This window comes from Pan paniscus, chromosome 1 (assembly GCF_029289425.2).
Source record: "Pan paniscus chromosome 1, NHGRI_mPanPan1-v2.0_pri, whole genome shotgun sequence".
Classification (NCBI taxonomy): domain Eukaryota; kingdom Metazoa; phylum Chordata; class Mammalia; order Primates; family Hominidae; genus Pan; species Pan paniscus.
Genome location: NC_073249.2, coordinates 46,790,269 through 46,807,368, shown reverse-complemented (window position 1 = coordinate 46,807,368; position 17,100 = coordinate 46,790,269). Strand labels below are relative to the sequence as shown.

At 45.8% G+C, this 17,100-nt stretch overlaps 1 protein-coding gene across 8 annotated transcripts in view; it reads left to right on the top strand.

Annotated features, from left to right (window-relative positions):
• Positions 1 to 13,375, top strand: part of PPP1R12B (protein phosphatase 1 regulatory subunit 12B) — a 242,178-nt gene extending 228,803 nt beyond the window's left edge. For 4 of the 8 annotated variants that reach the window (XM_008976627.5, XM_008976626.6, XM_003823009.4 and 1 more), the window contains one exon: positions 5,271 to 13,375. In XM_008976627.5, coding sequence (XP_008974875.3) covers positions 5,271 to 5,357 — 87 coding nt within the window. In that variant the 3' untranslated portion in view covers positions 5,358 to 13,375. The remainder of the gene's footprint in view (positions 1 to 5,270) is intronic. The other 4 variants (XM_008976625.4, XM_008976624.4, XM_024930437.4 and 1 more) reach the window with 1 other exon arrangement.
• Positions 13,376 to 17,100: the final 3,725 nt, after the last annotated feature.

Below are 17,100 nucleotides of genomic sequence, written 5' to 3'. Positions count from 1 at the left end.
TTAGTCCCAGAAGCTCTGTGCTCATCCCCTCCATCCGAGCCTCCATATGCAGGTTCCTGCAAAGCTTGGTTATCTGCAGATGGAAGCAGCCAGGACTGAGATCATAGAATGGGACATACCAGCCTAGGTCAAGGGAGGCAGTGAGAGAGACCTCAACTGGGCTACCAATATATTCATTTGGTAAGGTCACCACATTAGCTTCTCTTCCCCTGGAGACTGAGTATGAATTTGTTCACTCAGCTACACATAGGTATACACGTGTATGTGCGTATACCTGTGTACATGCACATATACATATTTCATTGACGGGGTCATTGCCAAATGGAAATTGATCTTTCTTAGCCAATAGCAACCCAAGTCCAATCCACTCCCCTGGAGCAACTGGGGTTGGGCCTTGGGTAACCAAGGGCAGGGGCTCTCAATCTTGGCTGCAAGAAACATCTAGGAGCTTTTAACATATACCTATGGGTATATTTTAAACATATACATAGCTTTTAACATATACATATAGGGATGTCTGGGTCCATCCCCAAATAATCAGTGGTCTGGGTTGAGACCCAGGCATCAGTATTTTTTCAAACCTCTCCTATTGATTCCTTATACAACCATGGTTAAGAACCACAGCCCTTTGGATACCAGACGGTCCTCACGGCTGACAACATTACCGATGGAGAGGACTAAAACTCAAGGTTGGAACTGTTCCTGTCCAGCTCCACTACCAGCAAAAACACTCTCCATCCCATTATTCAAGCATAATTGGATAAGCATTCTTTGCCTCCTTCTGCAGTAGTCTTTGCTTTCTTCTCCCTCCTTAGGAGGCACATCTCTCATTCCCGTCACAAATCTTTGGGCCCTAGGGATGTGCCCCTCCCTGTCCTTAGTATGTGGGCTGTGAGGCAGAACACAGCCTATATAAATGAGACCCTCATGGAGCCAGGCCCTCTCTAATGAGGCCAGCTTTGCAAAGGATATGGCAGGCAGTGGAGCAGAGAGCAAGGATTTATTTTCAACTGAGAACCAAAAATGTGCTTGGCAAACTGGATCCTTTCCCTAGCTATGGATCTGAAAGACAAGCTCACAGACAACTGGTTTTTCTATCTCAAGATGGTATGATGGGGTCACCACTCCTCTGAGATGAATTTTTAATTGTCAGCAACAATCTAATTAGTCCTAACCAGAGCCTGTTCTTTCTTTCAGCCTATTTGCTTTTGCCTTCAGGGTTAGTAGCTGGCAACTAATATCCACTAGAACTGAATCACCCGAATTATCATAGGGCTGAGCTAATATCCTGCTGTAGATGCTATCATAGGCAGAAAGAAAATTGAAAGGCAAGTTCTACCATGGCCTGGCTGTAAGCAGCCACTGTTAGGTCCAGACTCCATGCTTTAAAGTTAGCCTCAAGATTCCTGGAAATTTTTACTTAGGCTAAACTAGGGACCCCCCAAAAGGTGTCCCAGTTATTTTTAGTATCCCTTTGTTGCAAGATAGTATAGGATATGGGGCAAAACTAGATCTCATGCTTTCAGTAGTTAATAACCTTAACAGTTGTCATTTATTAAGGCCTGTGCTGAATGCTTTATATAGTTTTTCTCATTTATTCCCCAAAACAATTATTGTAAAAATGAAAAAAAAAAAACTGAGTCACAGATTAAATAACTTGCCCAAGGTCACTCCGAGAGTGAAGTGGTAGAACCAAAATTCAAACCAAATATGTCAGGTTCCAGAGTGCAAACTTTTCACCACTGTAATATAAGCTGTCTGCATATTTGGCACAGTTTTCACCATTTGTTAAGCATGTGGCCCAAACAATGCAAGAAGGATCTATTGAGCAACTACACTGTGCCCCCAGCATTGCAGCTGAGGGAGTAAGGGCAGCATTCTGCTTTCTGAGCACTGTGACTTCCTTGTCAAAGCCTAACTTCTAAAGAGCCATTTACCTACCAAAAGATTTTGCTGCTGTAAAGAAAGCCATTGCCTGGTACATGACCATAGCAAGGGTTAGCAAACTGTGACCCACCAGTATGGCCCATAAGCCATACAAATAGTCAAAAAAGAAATCAAAAGAAGAATAATATTTTACGACATATGAACACGAACATTATATGGAATTCAAATTTCAATGTCCAAAATAAAAGTTTTATTGGAACTGAACCAAACTCATTTGTTTACATATTATTGTTATGTCTATGGGTGCTTTTGTGCTGCAACAGCAGAGCTGAGGAGTAGCAACAGAGACTGTTTGACCTGCAAACCCTAAGATACTTATTGTCTGGCATTTTACAGAAAAAGCTTGCCGATTCTTGCCAGAAGGAAGGATGAGATAACTAAGCCAAACTGGCAGTGCAGTCGAGAGATTTTACTCTACCTTTTTTTTTTTTAATAGTTCCCTGGAAAAATCATCTTATCTCAGCATGTAGAGCAAACCACTTACCAACAAAATACCAGAGGGGACTCCCTTCCCACTTTCCTTGTAGTTAAAAGCAAGACAGCTCATGCAAGACTCATCCTGAGTCCCTCTCAACCTACAGCTAGCCTTGCTCTAGGTCTCTGAAGCTTTAGGACCCCTGTAGCCCCTTCCTCTTTAACACATTCCTCAAAGACTGTAAGAAGTAACAGTTGAGAAATGTGTACTTAATTTTATTTGCCCAGGGTATCTTTAACACCAAATTGTGGTAAGCTGGGAACTTAAAAATTAAGAAACTAAGATCCAGAGAGTTAAAATGATAAAGCTTTGCTAAACTTCATACTTATATCGTACTTTCACATATGTTCTTATTTAACCATTCTTTAACTTCAAGTGGATATCAGATAACACTGTTCATTTCCCCCTCTCTCTGCTGAGATTGAACTTTGTGGGGCTTCCCCCGCCCTTGATTTCTACATTCCACCTCTTAACACTTTTTGCCACTCCCTTTAGATGTCAATTGTAGCATGTTGCAGCTGCAAAACTGCCTTGTCCAAATTTTTTTTTTCAAGGAATTGACTTCTTAATGTGGAAATAAATCACTAAAACTCTACAAGACTCTACAAGTTGTTTATACATTTTTTAAGGCAGCTCAGTTCTGATTTGATGAGCTGCTAAGCAGTGAAATGTAATCCATTGCCATATATAGCTTCTTCCTACCTATTATGGAAATGTGGCTTTCGTCTCACTTATACCCAAGCTGCAGCCCCAGCATGGGGCGTTAAAGAGCAGATTGAACACGGAAACATGAGGCCACCCTGGGTTTTTTCTAAAAATCTCACTGAAATGAGTTTCCAAGCATTCAGTCTGGTAGGCAAGGCTGCAGGGATAGAGGAACGAAGGAGAGGGCAGCCAGAGCTGCTTTGATTAAATCAGAGGTAGGAGACCAGGGTCAAAGGACTGCAACTTTATTTTTATATTTTCTGGATTAAAGTCTTCTTAATAAAGTTTGCAGATTATTTGCCTGCCCTCCCACAGTCATGAGAAAACTCCCAGTGATTGTAGGAACACTCAGTATCGCAAAGCTTATTATGTATGTCAACACACTTCCACATCTGTTACCTCCTGTGAGCCTTGCAGAGTCCCTACCATACGAGAGAGTAGGACAGGGACTGTTGTTCTTACGGAAGTACAAAAATGGAAATGCAGAGAAGGCGAGTGATCTGCCTAAAGTAATAGATCACTAGTGACAAAGACAATGCTGGAATTTCAGTTTCTAGGCGTCAAACATTTTTGGTGTTTTGTTTTCCATCCCACGTGTAATAAAAGAATGATCTTTGGAGTCAGGCACACTGGGATTCAATATTAGCTTTGCTGGGTGCCTTGAACTAGTTATGGCACTTTTCATTTCCCCATTTGTAGAAATCGGGATAACAACTGTATCATAGTCTCATGAGGCACTAGGGAGACCCTCTAGCACAGTGCCATCCACATTATAGATATTCAGTAATTTTCTTTTTATTTCCCTGATACAAATTATTTATGTATCTGTGATTCATATTTGTGTACATACACATATATTTATATAATTTAACCTATATCTTCTCTGAGAGATCAAGGAAACAGATTATATTCCTTAAGGCACAGTTAGATCTCCTAAGTGGTTAATAGCAGAGCCAGAGCTAGAACTAAATAGGCCTCATAACACCTCAGCACAGGTCACCCTTTACTGGGGGCATTACCTGCCCCTGGGGTCCTATAGGTTTAAATGACTAGTCAAAGGACACCTGTATTGAACAGATACAGATGTAGCTTTCTGTAGCCTGGATAGTGGCGATGTACTTACCTGCTATCCTAAATCGCTCTTGCTGCCAGTGGGACCCACACATAAACTGTACCCTTATCAACATCCCATTAGGATTTTTCAGATGCACAGCGTACTTGTTGAAAGTGCCTGATCATGTAACAAAGACTTGAACTTCCAGGATGGAACTTGAGGCTATTTTTCCTTTTTTTCACAAGTTAGACAACAGTATGTGTAATGTTCCAGGATAGCAGAACTAATAAAATTGAGTTTCCACTCCCTCCCCTGCCCAACAAGCATCTATTTCTGTGAATTACAATGCCATCCCCTAAAACTGCTGATAAGGCCTCTGGGTATCCTTTGGTGACTGTCACTGGGGAGCTTTGGGGAGGATTAAATACATGCCTAGTGTTCACTGTGCCTCACAGCTCTGTGACTGTAAGTTTTCTGAGTTTTAATGGTTGAAAGTGGATATGTATAGTATGACCAGTGAGAATTTGGAGGATTATTCACCGAAGGCACCAAGTGGAGGATGCTTAAATCATCTTGTGCATATGGCAAGAAAGCCGAGTGCTGCCTCTCTGGCCTTTGCTCTTGTTTTTGATGAGATGTGAAGCAGTATCCTCCTTTAACTCTTCTAGCTGACCACCACCCCCTTTCTGAATTCTTTCCCTATGTCCTCACCAGCCCATTTTGGCTCTCTCCCCAATTTCTTTAGGGGTGAGTTTAAGGGCAGGAGAAATTGAAAGTGGTTACTGATTCAATAGAATAAAAGGATATACAGTGTGAAATGTGAGGTCTGCCTATGAAGAAATAAGATATTACTGCTAAATATGCCAGCTCAAAAGATGGAGTGGCTATAATCTCCCTAAAGATTAACATTACCAACTCAATAAAAAGGAAGATTGAAGGGAATTTCATCCCTGAGAGAAGGGACCATGAGAGTTTATTCCACACATTGTCTCAAAAGGCCCTGCTCACCAGGCTGGCCTGGCCTGGTCAGGGAGGGCCAAGGAGGATCCCGCCAGGCTCTAACTCACCTTTCCCTCTCTCACCCTACAGGTGTTAACAGAACTGAAATCCGACAACCAGAGGCTGAAAGATGAAAATGGTGCCCTCATCAGAGTCATCAGCAAACTGTCCAAGTAGGCTAGGCTCCAGATTTATGAGGAAAGAAAGGGACAGCATTTGCTGCCCCCACCCCTCTTTTCCAGTCCTTGCCTTCCAACCAAAAGAAATGGATGTTTTGGTGGAAGGACACTTCTTTCTATCACCCTCTTCAGTCACCTCTATACACTCTACATTTTCTCTGCACTTTCAATGCCCTGTTCTTCCAAACCCCTATCCCAAGTTTTATGACAGTTTTAATTGAAGCATGATTGTGGTAATTCGAGCCATCTGGAGAATGCTCTGGGGAGTACACCAGGCTCAGCTGTGGACCCCTCAACTTCCTGCTGCTCAGCTACTTTGTCCACATTGGATTTGGTCCAAACATGTAAGACTTCTACCCTAATCAGTATCCTTCAGCTTTTTACATTAACCCAGTGTCCTCTGATATAGGTGAGTCTTGTGGTAGCCACTCCAGGATCCTGATTGGGGTGCCAAGAGAAACAGCAGGATGTTGAATTGATCATCAGATGTCCTCTGGAATGGTTAGCATCCAAGGTGACAGTGACTGCATTGAGGCGCTCTATTCTTCTTCACCTCTCAGGAACTGACTTTTATTTTTTCTATCAACACCCAGTAATCTCCCTAACTAGTTTTAACCCTTATTCCTCCCTCATACCTAGCCGTTTCTCCAAGGCTCAAATGGCCCTGGCTTCATTTATTCCTTTCCTTTCTATCCTTTTATATTTTTCCCTTCCCCACCCCCTCACTCAATGGTATAAAAGCTAGGACAGAGCACCTGACCTCAGTTGTCTTTGGCCATTGTGGGAAGTCATTATTCTGGAGACAAGAAAATCATCACTCTGGTGCCTTGGTGGCAGCACCACTGCCTGCTCCCTGAAAGGTAGACTATGGCATAAGTGTCAGCTCATTGTTTTCGTCTCCCACTCATCTTCCCCCTGCAAAGTGATTTTCTTTATAAGAAAATTTGGGCTCTGAATACTCCATTCTGCCTCACTTCCTTGACCTTGTTTTCCTCTCTTCGCTCTGACACCTGCTTCTAATGAGAAATGAAGTCAGTGCAAGGAGGAATGAGAGGTGGGGAGGGGAGATTGTTGGGAGATGGACTAGGAAGTGGAAGCAGGCTGGAAAGACACATATGGCGAAAGTCAAGTATCTGAGGCCACTTGCAACATTGTGACAAAGAAGATGGAAGATAGCAGCCCACTGGGCTGTGAGAATAGTGGTGAATTTGATTATTTCCAGTGGTTAGATTTAGCAGAGAGATTTACTTTCTTAGAAATTAATAGGGGAAATGGCACTTAATAGAGGTTTAATGGAATGAAGTACTTTCAACCCATTGATGAGAGTCATGGAAGTTTAGAGTGGCAAGACCCAGAGGTCATTAGGTCCAGCTTTCTATTATTGTGTCACAGGGACCCCTGCTACTACAGCTTTCACCCATGGGCATGGTCAGGTAGCCTCTGGTGGCTATGCATTTATTACTCAAAAGTTGGGCAACTCTAATAACGAGAGAGTTTTTCCTCATATCAGCTGAAGTCTGCCTGTGGATTCTCCTTGTAGTCCAGATCTACTATCTGCAACTCTTTAACAGCACTTGAGATATGTGTAGTGGGTGGTCTCCCCCTCAGTCTTACTTTGAGCTGCTGTTACTCTAGTCCTTTCAGTCATTCCTCATATGGCATGCTTTTCTTACCTGTCACATCTTGGCCATCCTCCTCTAGACAAAACCAGCCTTTAAAATATCATGCCCAGGCCTGGAAAGAATACAAATCCAGTGCAAAATTAAACCATTAGTTCTTGATGATAACCTAGCATTAATACTTACAGTATTTTCTTTTTGTAGGAGTTTTATCCCTTGGTTCACTTGAGTGTGCAAGTCATTAAATCCTCATCATTTTAGGGTTGCCAGTGATATTCAGTGTTTAGAGTGGTTCATTCCCTTAATATATACTACCTCTGTCTGTTAATTCTTTCCTAACATGACATGTAGCTCTCCATGGTCCTCCCTCTGAAACACCACATGCTGTTTAAACTAGAAGCTGTAATTCAAGATCCCAATTCCACCGGGTGCAGTGGCTCATGCCTGTAATCCCAGCACTTTAGGAGGCCGAGGTGGACAGATCACGAGGTCAGGAGATCGAGACCATCCTGGCTAACACGGTGAAACCCAATCTCTACTAAAAATACAAAAAATTAGCCGGGCGTGGTGGCAGGCGCCTGTAGTCCCAGCTACTCAGGAGGCTGAGGCAGGAGAATGGCGTGAACCCGGGAGGCGGAGCTTGCAGTGAGCCTTGATCACGCCACTGCACTCCAGCCTGGGTGACAGAGCGAGACTCCGTCTCAAAAAAAATAATAATAATAAATAAATAAAAAATCCCAATTACAGAACAGGAGATATGTTTCCTCTGACAAAACCCCATTTTTAGAGTATATAAAATTCTGTCTTTCATTTCCAGCCATTTTTCAAGAGAAGCTGCTACTATCTTGAGACTTCGTATTATCATGGGAGTACTGTAAGTTCAGTTCTCAGGGAATGCTAAATTAGAGTAATAAGTTTTATATCCTTCATTCTGGGAGAGGAAATCAACATAAGGTGTTGACTAATTGATTATCCTGGAACATTTTGAATATCGGGGAAGGAAGATGATACTCCTTTCTCAAGAAAAGAAAATTGGATTATTAGGAATACATCTTGACCCTTTTCCACTCAATAGACCAGGGAAAGGGGTTACAGAGAGCCTCTTCAGATCTGTTTATGCCTTTCAAAAGTATTGGGGGCAGATTCTCAAAACCCTTAGATTGGTGTTGCATCCCTGCCACTTTACATGACCCTTCCATGTTAAAGCTGACTTTTCTTGCCAGAAAGTTTTCCTTGTGACAAGAAATTTGCAAGCTTTTCAATCTCAGGAATACTGGATTCTATAGCCAAGAACTCATGAAAGTAAGTGTAAACTATCCTAGGTAATTTCAGGTACTTTCTCTTATGCAATTAATTTTATTAGATGAACTGATTTCTGGTCTATCTCCAGAGATAAAATACCATTCCTTCACAACTGTATTGTCTGGAAGCCCCACGAGATGGTAGTTATAGGCCTTCTACTAGCCAGCAGTTCTCTCTGGATACTGGCATCAGCAGGTCTCCTTTTTCTTGTGCTGCTTGGACAGGTACTTACTGCTGGCCTCTTCAGTGGCCACAATCCTCAGTCCTCACCTGCTGGTTTGGAGACTCATGAGCACCCCAGGCAGCTCAAGCTGAATAAATAGCTGCAGACATGGCCAACAACATGGGGCTCAGGTCTGTCACTTAACTTAGAGTCTTTACATGAAATATCAGAATGGGAAAGAGAATGTTCCTGGTAAAACTCTGTTTTCATTAATTTGTTATTTTTCAAAAACCGAGCCACACCTTTGGAAGTAATGATTTGGCCATTCCAGAGATTCTGGGGCTAAAGTTTGTTTTTCCAGGGCTGCTGATCCTTTTCCAGATAGCTCCAGAGTATGATGACCCCAGCCCCATCCCAATCTCTAGCGAAAGGGTTATGCAAATCTCAGGGTGTTGCCTCTAAAGAATCTAAAGACTAGACATGCTTTGGGCTTACTCAGTGTACCAGATTCTCTAGTGGGCCATTCTCATTTGATGTTCCCTAGAACCTCCCTGTCTTCCAACTGCAGGATGTGTTTACTTCTCTTCTGGGCTTCCCCTGGTTTCTGTCCTAGTTCCCACCCCAAGTTTAAGAAGACTTAGATTCATTTATTGCTATCTGAGGCCACTAGTGAGATTTCAGATCTCTCTTTTGCAACATTTTACCCATTTCCCTTCCCCAAACCATGTGCTTATTAGATGGTTCCACTCAGGAAGCAAGGAAGCTAAAACTCAAGTTAATGGTCTGTGGATCCCACGAAAGTGTGTGTAAACTACTGACTGTTTCTCCACTAGAGGCATTTAATTGAGCCAAAGATGATGGAAGAAGAAACTCTCAAAGCCATGTACTTGTTAGGTGTCTGGATTTTTGGCCTCTTTGCAGCCTCTCCTAGCCACAGACAGACACTGTCTCCTCTCAGAGAAAGGCCAGTGTTTCGGTCCAGGCCACTGGTGAGTGTCGGCACCCTTGAGGTGGGCATGGAGTGAGCAGAAGAAGCCTGGAGAAGAGAGAACTATTTAAAAGTGTTGCCAGTTATTCAGCTTCCAGGCGGCTTTGCACCTCCAAAGGTGCAAAAAGGAAAAAGAAAGCAGAAAGGATTCAGCATTTAAGCAGAAAGAAAAGGGAAATTCTACTCTACCAGATGAGCCACTGGTTCCACTGGAGCTTATCAGTGAAGTAACACTGCAGGAGCCCTGGTATCCTTCCCTCAGAGATATCATCAGGGGCCCTCAAACCCCATTGTTTATGCCAGCACTGACCGCACTTTAAGCACACACTTACCAATCAGAGGTCGTGTAATTGGCCTAAATCTAGGCCCAGTTATTACTACAGATCTTAGTCACCATACTCTGTCGCCCAGGCTGGAGTGCAGTGGTGTGATCTCAGCTCACTGCAACCTCCACCTCCCAGGCTCAAGGGATCCTCTCACCTCAGCTCCCAAGCAGCTAGGACTGCAGGTGTGCACCACCATGCCCAGCTAATTTTTGAATTTTTTTGTAGAGATGGGGTTTTGCCATGTTGCCCAGGCTGGTCTGAAACTGCTGGGCTCAAGCAATCCACCTGGCTGGGCCTCCCAAAGTGATAGGATTACAGGCGTAAGGCCCCACGCCCAGCCTACCATACTGATTTTCAAGGCAGGGTCTAACCCTTCATAAGATGTGAGTTCTTCCAACCCAATAAGCAGGCAGCTTTGAGGACAAAAAGGCAACATTAAAAGATAAGACCCTAGAAGTCAGAACATCTGTATTCCAAGGCCACCCCTTCTCCTTTTAGTCATGTGACTTTGGGCAGGTCACCCTCCCTGTCTGTAAAATGAGGTTGGACTGGATAATCTTTATGTGCCCTTTCCTTTTGGCTTAAAATTCTGTGATTTATTCATTCTTAGGAAGATCAGCATATTTATTGGGATTTCTGCTTCAAAAATTCTTTCTAACCTCAAAAATCCAAGTCCAGAATTTTTTGTTTTCTTCTGGATTTAAACTGTTTAATATGAGCACATCAAGGTTGACTTCTCATCCTTGTTGGGAAGTGAATTTAATATTGAGGGTAATTGAATGATGTTGCAGTGGCTTTCCCTCCTGCTGGCTTGGTAAGAATATTAAAGCCTGCAGAGGTGGAAATTGGAGCTCATGGAGAAATGGATAGAAAGCAATTTGTTGCAGGCAGCCTTTGGACAAGTTGTTTTAATAGGAAATAGACCTGCTGCTTCATAGGTTTCCTCAACCACCTTTCCTCAGCTTTCTTAAAATGGGATCTACATTGGCTCTTCACACCCAAATAGCAGACTAATCGTTTTTCTGCTTAGCACCGTCTGGTTCATTGTCTTGAACTCTGCCTTACAGCAGCAAGAAAATTTTCCTCGATAAGAACCTCAATCTTTAGTTCCATTGAGCTCCCCCTCTGGATTTTGGACTTACCAGAAGTAGGAGGTTCTGATACCATTCAAGATGGTCTTTCCTTCAAAGCAGGTCTGAAGAGGAGACTACCAAAGCAGTAAGTGTTTACAAACCCAGAGTCCACACAACCTTATTGCATAGAACAGCACTTGGCTTTCACAAGCCTCCTACAGGACCTGGTGTAATTGGAGTGAAAGGGCAGAGACCCTGGAAGTGGAGGTGGCTGTGTGCTGCGATGGGAAGAAGGCAGAAGGCCCAGGGGCTTTGGACATAGAGCAGGGTGGAAGCTGCAAGTACTGGGAAGGAAGAGAGTTTCACAGAAACAAAGCTTTGTCACACAGAAATGAGTTCTGTCTCACTGGTGACTTCATCCCTCAGGCTCCAGCTGAGCAGAGATTTTAATCAGCTTCCTTAATGGGTATTGACACTGCTCAGGAAGCAGTAGACCCTGTCAGGGACAGCTATTGATCTTTTGTGTTCTGAGTAGATTGGAAAATAGATCAACTTCATTGTAGTCCAGGAACTGTTGGTCACAGCTACTAGGAATGAGGTGATTTCTGAGGGCTGAGAAAAAACACAGAATCTTGGCCAGCAGCCAGCAGCTGCATGGTGAAAGATGCATTCACTTCTTTGAGAGTTGGGGTTGAGGGCAAACATAGAACCCAGGTTTGGCTTACAACCCAGTGTCCCGGAAGCCCTCCTTCGGGAGAACTGTAAGTAAGAGGTGGGTGTGTCTAAAGACAATACCATTAATGAATGTTCTGGCCTTACCTAAAAAGGTTTAGCAATTTGGGGATAACTCTTGCATCTAGCTTATGTGCGTTCACATGCACATTTGCTAGCCCAGAGCTTTTAAAATGAGGTCTGGCATATACTTGATTACAAATGAAAACTCAGAAACCAATTTTATTTATTAAATCATATCTTTTGTTTTTCCCCCTCCCTTCTAATCCCCCAAAGGACCTATTTGAGCTGTTCCCCAATTCATCTGCTTATTTTGGACCTTGAATCTGCCAGAGTGATATTTTCTGTTATTTCTCCTCCAAATTTTTCCCTGATGTTTCCAATAAAGATTTACTTGGGTGGCCCCTTAAGGTGACATCAGGATGCTCTTATGTCCTTCCAGAATAAGCATACACTTCACTCCTCTCCCTTTCATCTCCCTCTGCATTCTTAATTCCTTGCTTTTCTCACTTGGAGCCGAGGGTGCTTTAGAGAGGTGGTTTTCCATGAATCAGCCAAGATTCCTGTAGAAGTTGGATATACCAACAACCACCACCACCGCCCCCTATTCCAGTTTCAAAGCTCCTCGGCTATGCTAATGTCCCCTCAGAGATGAGGTTTGACTTGTAGGCCTGTATGACTCCTCCATAGCCTGGCCAAGGAGACCATGAGTAGCCATGTCTGGTTTACTCTTTATCCTGAGACTGTTTATAGCTTAAAACAGAAGTGTGTCTTCCCAGCACAAACCTAATCAGTGTATCAGTGCATCTGGTGGCAACAGCTCAGCCCATTCAAAGAGCAAGGATTCAGGAAAGGCACACTGATGGTGGGGAGCCTCTTAAGAGCCTCTAATGTTCTCCCAAAACCAGAGTTGAGAGTCGGAGTGCCAGTCGTCGGGGCCCACTGTTCCTGAACAAGGGACATGCAAGGGCCAGAAGTAGCTTGACTCTCGCCTAAATATCTGTGCCTTTGCCTGTCCTTTCTCCCACTCTACTGAAACCCGGAACAGAGTCCCGCTTGCCTTCTGACGAAGAGAGGTTAGGTAAAGAGAGTTTGGAGGAAAAAAGACACCAGGAGGCAGGCTGCGGGATAGGAGAGGGTTCTGAGAGGATGCAGCAATCCAGAATACCTCCTTTTCTAGCCAGCATCCCTTGAACTTTTGAAAGGTTGTGCCTACCACTGGCTGGCACACCAGGGCAATGATTTCCCTGCAGAAGGAAGGAAAGAATGTTTCACCCTTGCATCCTTCTTGGAGAAGCTACAGCCTGTGCTCAGTTGAGTGGTTCACACTCAGACTTTGGCTTTATGGTTTTCCTTCCTCCTTGTCTTTGCCCTGACCTTGATCAACAGGGGTGAAAAGAACCACCCTGAGGTTTCCATGCCTCTCCCATTTTAGTGGTAGCATTTTGTGTCTTTACTCCACCCTTCACCCTAGTTCCACCAAGGTTCACACACCAGATGTAACTGTTTTTCAGCTGAGTTGTATGGATTAACTTCAGTCCACTGTAAATACACCTGGGGTGGGGTGGGGTGGGGTGGGGTTGGGGGTGTTTAGGGAGAAGCAGCCAGACTTGCTTTGTGAACTGAATGTATTTTTATGCAATTGAGTGGCCTTTCAACCCTAAGATGAATGGTTTTGTTTTACTGGTTGTTATTATATAGTTTTGAGTATTCTGTGTTTGAAAGTTTGGGAATAATAATATTCACATCTATATGATGCCTGTAAACACAACAGTATTTATAAATGAGTAAATAAAACTGTGTTTTAACTTTGTGACTGTCTCCACAGTTCAGAGCATGGGATTTCTAGAATCTCACATCTGGGGCAGCCTCTTCTGATTTTACATCTTCTTTATCATTGGTGGGGGCCTCGCCCACCAGCCTCCTACAACTCCTGTCCACATAGAGGCCCCTTCCCCAGGGACAGCCACAGTGAGTCATGGCCACTGAGAAGGGTCTCTGGTAGGATCAAGGAATTTCCTAAATGGAGTCAGGCCAAGGAGAAGCCTGGATTGGCGTTCAAAAGAACCGTAAGAAGATAGATAGATATCAAGGTTCCAAGCTTCAAGTAACCAAGAGTATATACGGTTATTTCTTGGAAGACACCAGGTTTAAGTGACAAAGGTGTTGAGGCCATCCAGGTGAACACTAGCACACTCTAGTACATGGGAAAGTTGAGGTCTAGGGAGGTGGTGATTTCCTTGGGCTCATGGAAGTCTCCTGCCATCACCCTTAGTCATCTGCTATATCCATAAGTCTTCATGAGGTCATTGTTTAATTCAGGAGATCCAAAACTATCCTGTAGTTCCAAACTACAAATGTAGTTAACTTGGGGGCTATTGAAGGTTAAATCTAAACTCAAAATGAAGGAGCCATGCCCAGAGAAGAGCTGTTCAGGCCCGCTGGCAGGGTTTGTACGTGGGTGGCCAGGTCTGACCCCAGGCAGCCAGGATCTGGGTCTGGTTTCTCCATCCAGCAAGCCCTGCCTCTGGCTTTGCTCAGCCCTGTGTTTCCTGCCAAGTGGAAATCCCTGGTCACTGACTTGGGGAGAGGTCAGGGAGGGAAGATTCTTCTCCCCTGATGTCACCCAGCTGTTTGTAACCCAAGCAGCAGCAGAACAAGCACACTTGATGTCATGGTTGAAGAATTCAGTCCTGTCCTGGGGCACAAAACAGAGGCAAAGAAGCATGACCGATGCAAAGGGTTCCTAGACTGCAAATGTCATTTCTCTTTCTGACCCCCACTGGTTGTAGTAAGGTCTGCAGATACAGTATCACCTAGCCGTCACGTGGTCCAGCCCTCTTGGGGGGAAAGGAGAAGGCCACAACCTATTGGCAGAGTAAAAAGCTCACATTCTTAGCCAGGAGACCCTCAGGTGATGATAAATCCCAGTCCGTCTGCTGAAAGGCTCATGCCCCTCACCCTACCCAGCCTCAGGGACTGAAGCAGCAAGACAGGATAGATGTTAAAGGATCTGGGCTCATGCTTCCTCAGGTGGGCAGCTCCCATCCCTGCTTGCATTCACTGCCCCCATGCCTTTGGACCTGATGGACAAGCACACATCTAGCCAACGGTGTTCCTGGAGGACAGGTGCTGGTGTAAACTGACAAAAATGGTAGCTGCTGGTCTGTCCTCAAGGAGAGGAGACAGGTGGAAGTGGGAACCGAAGAAGGAGTTTTACTCTTCCCTGGTCTTTGGGGGCAATGCTGTCCCACTCTCCCTTTCCCTAAAAATTCTGACGCCCTATCCCTGGTCCCTAACATCTTTGCTTCAGAAGTTAAAGACATTTCAAGTTATTTGCAAAGAGTCAACTGAGGACTTTGTAGAAATTGTTACTTTTCAAATTCCCACTTCCCAGGGCCAGCCTCCCTCTTGTCATTGGGCTCAGACTGTGGCTGTTCCCTAAGCCCAGCTCTACTGGAAGGGAATTCAAGAATATAGTCCCCACCACCACCCCGCCCTGCCCAGCCTCCCAGACAATGTTCCCCGGCACCACCACACTCCCCACAGTTCCACAGCCTGGCATGTGTTCTCAGGAGATGTGTGGGCCCCAGCACCCACCAGAGTGCCAATCTGGTCTTCCCCCAACCCCAGGAGAGAGGGGACCTCAGCCCCTTTTGGTGCTTCCCTGAAGGGAGATTCTGGGTTAGAAGCCAGAGCCTCAGGACCATCTCACCACCCTCACCCACCATACTGACCCTCACAGGCAGCTCCCACTCCCTCACCCCCACCTCAGCGCAGCAAAAACAACCAGAGACACCCCCCACCCCCAGGTTTCTTTCAGCTCATTTCTTTAATAAGGAGACGCAGTTCATTACAAAATAACAATTTGACAAGAGATCAGACAAGAACAAGAGTCCACATAAGGGAGATGGAGAGCATTGCCAAGCAGAAGTGGGAATGAGAGGGCCGGGGGCAAGGGCTGTACATGTGTCCTTCCTATGGAGATGAAGACAGGACTCCTGGTGGGCTGACCTTGGCGAAGCTAGGCTCTGCCAGGCCCTGATTTTGAAGTTTTCAGCCCCAGGGTTTTCAGAAAGCAGCAAATCAAGTCCTTAGATGGGCAGGAGTCAGGGAAGAAGGGTCAGTATCTTTGAAGAGGCCCCCCTAAAGTCCTGATCGCTAAGGCAGGTGGGATGGAGGAACTCCTGGTGCCCCATGCACACTGCTCCCATCACCTCACCAGACAGATGCTCTCTCAACTCTTGCCTCAATTTGTCTCTGCTGTGGGTGTGGAGAGTGGGAGGGCCCCAGAGAGAGCTGGAGGAAGCAAGACATGTCTTCACTGGTCCAAGCACCTGATTCCAGCCTGCTCTGAAATGGTCCCCTCCACCTTCCCCACTCTTTCAGTTCCCAGCACAAAGGTCCCTGGGACTTCTGTGTGCAACTTCTGTTGTGGTTTGTGCAGGGCAAGCCTGCCTCGCCACCTCTGGCCTCATCGAATGCGCCCTGCCTGATTCCCCTCCCGTTCTCTCTCCTTCCTCATACTTGTCACAGTTGCCAGGCCTGAGGCATCCTGGGCTCTTCCCATACAGTACTGCCCTCAGGTGCCCATGGGGCCAGGGGCCGCAGGCAGGGGGGCTACCTGTCCCTCTCAGTTCAACAGGATGACCTGGGGCCTTGGAAGCCCCCAGGCCCCTCTACTCACCTCTGCTACTTGGTGCAACTGGCTGGGGCTTCTCTGGGGAGCAGGTGTGAAGGTCAGGGGGCTTAGTCCACACCTGCTCTGCCTGAGCCTCTCTCACAGCTGGACCTGCCCACCCCACTCTCAGGGGATCGCTGGTAGCCCTGAGGTTGCCCCGCTATTGGCTGCTTTCTGTCAGACTGCAGGAGGATGCACGAGGGAAGAGCGTCAGCCCCTGTATTCACCGGCCTCTCCCTGAGTCCCTCCTCCATCACCACCCACAGACCCTCACACTACAGAGGTGAGTAAGCAGGGATGGCTCTGTCATCCCTGGCTGAGCCGCTGACTGGCTGCTCCTGAAAATCCTGGTTGCCTCCACAGGGACCCCAGGAAAGGTATCCAGAACCATGGAGTCCCACTGCTGTCTGCTCCTCGCCCAGCGTAGAGATGGAGCTGAACTGTGAACCCAGGCCGAGGAAGCCAGCTCGGGCAGGGCCAGCATGGGCATCTCCTGAGACCCCACCGGAAGCCCTGGACACCGTCCATTCTCATGACACGGGACTGAGGGAGCAGGAGGGGGTGACAACAGGTGAGCCCTTCAGAAGTGTTCTGTGGGGAGCCAGTTGGAGAGACATGGGGGCTCCTGGGAGGAGCCAAGGGAGGCCAAATCTCCAGCAGGAGGCCCCCTTTATGGCTTTTCAGTGAATTCAAACAGTGGGAGGAAGGGGCACACCACACACATACACAGAACATGGAAGCTACTGGGATGCCAGATACCAGGCTGGACACTGCACCGGGCCCTGAGGTTTGGCTCTGCAGGCAGATGTGCAGCAAACAGGCCTTCAGGGCGACAGGGTCCTCCAGCATCTCCCAAG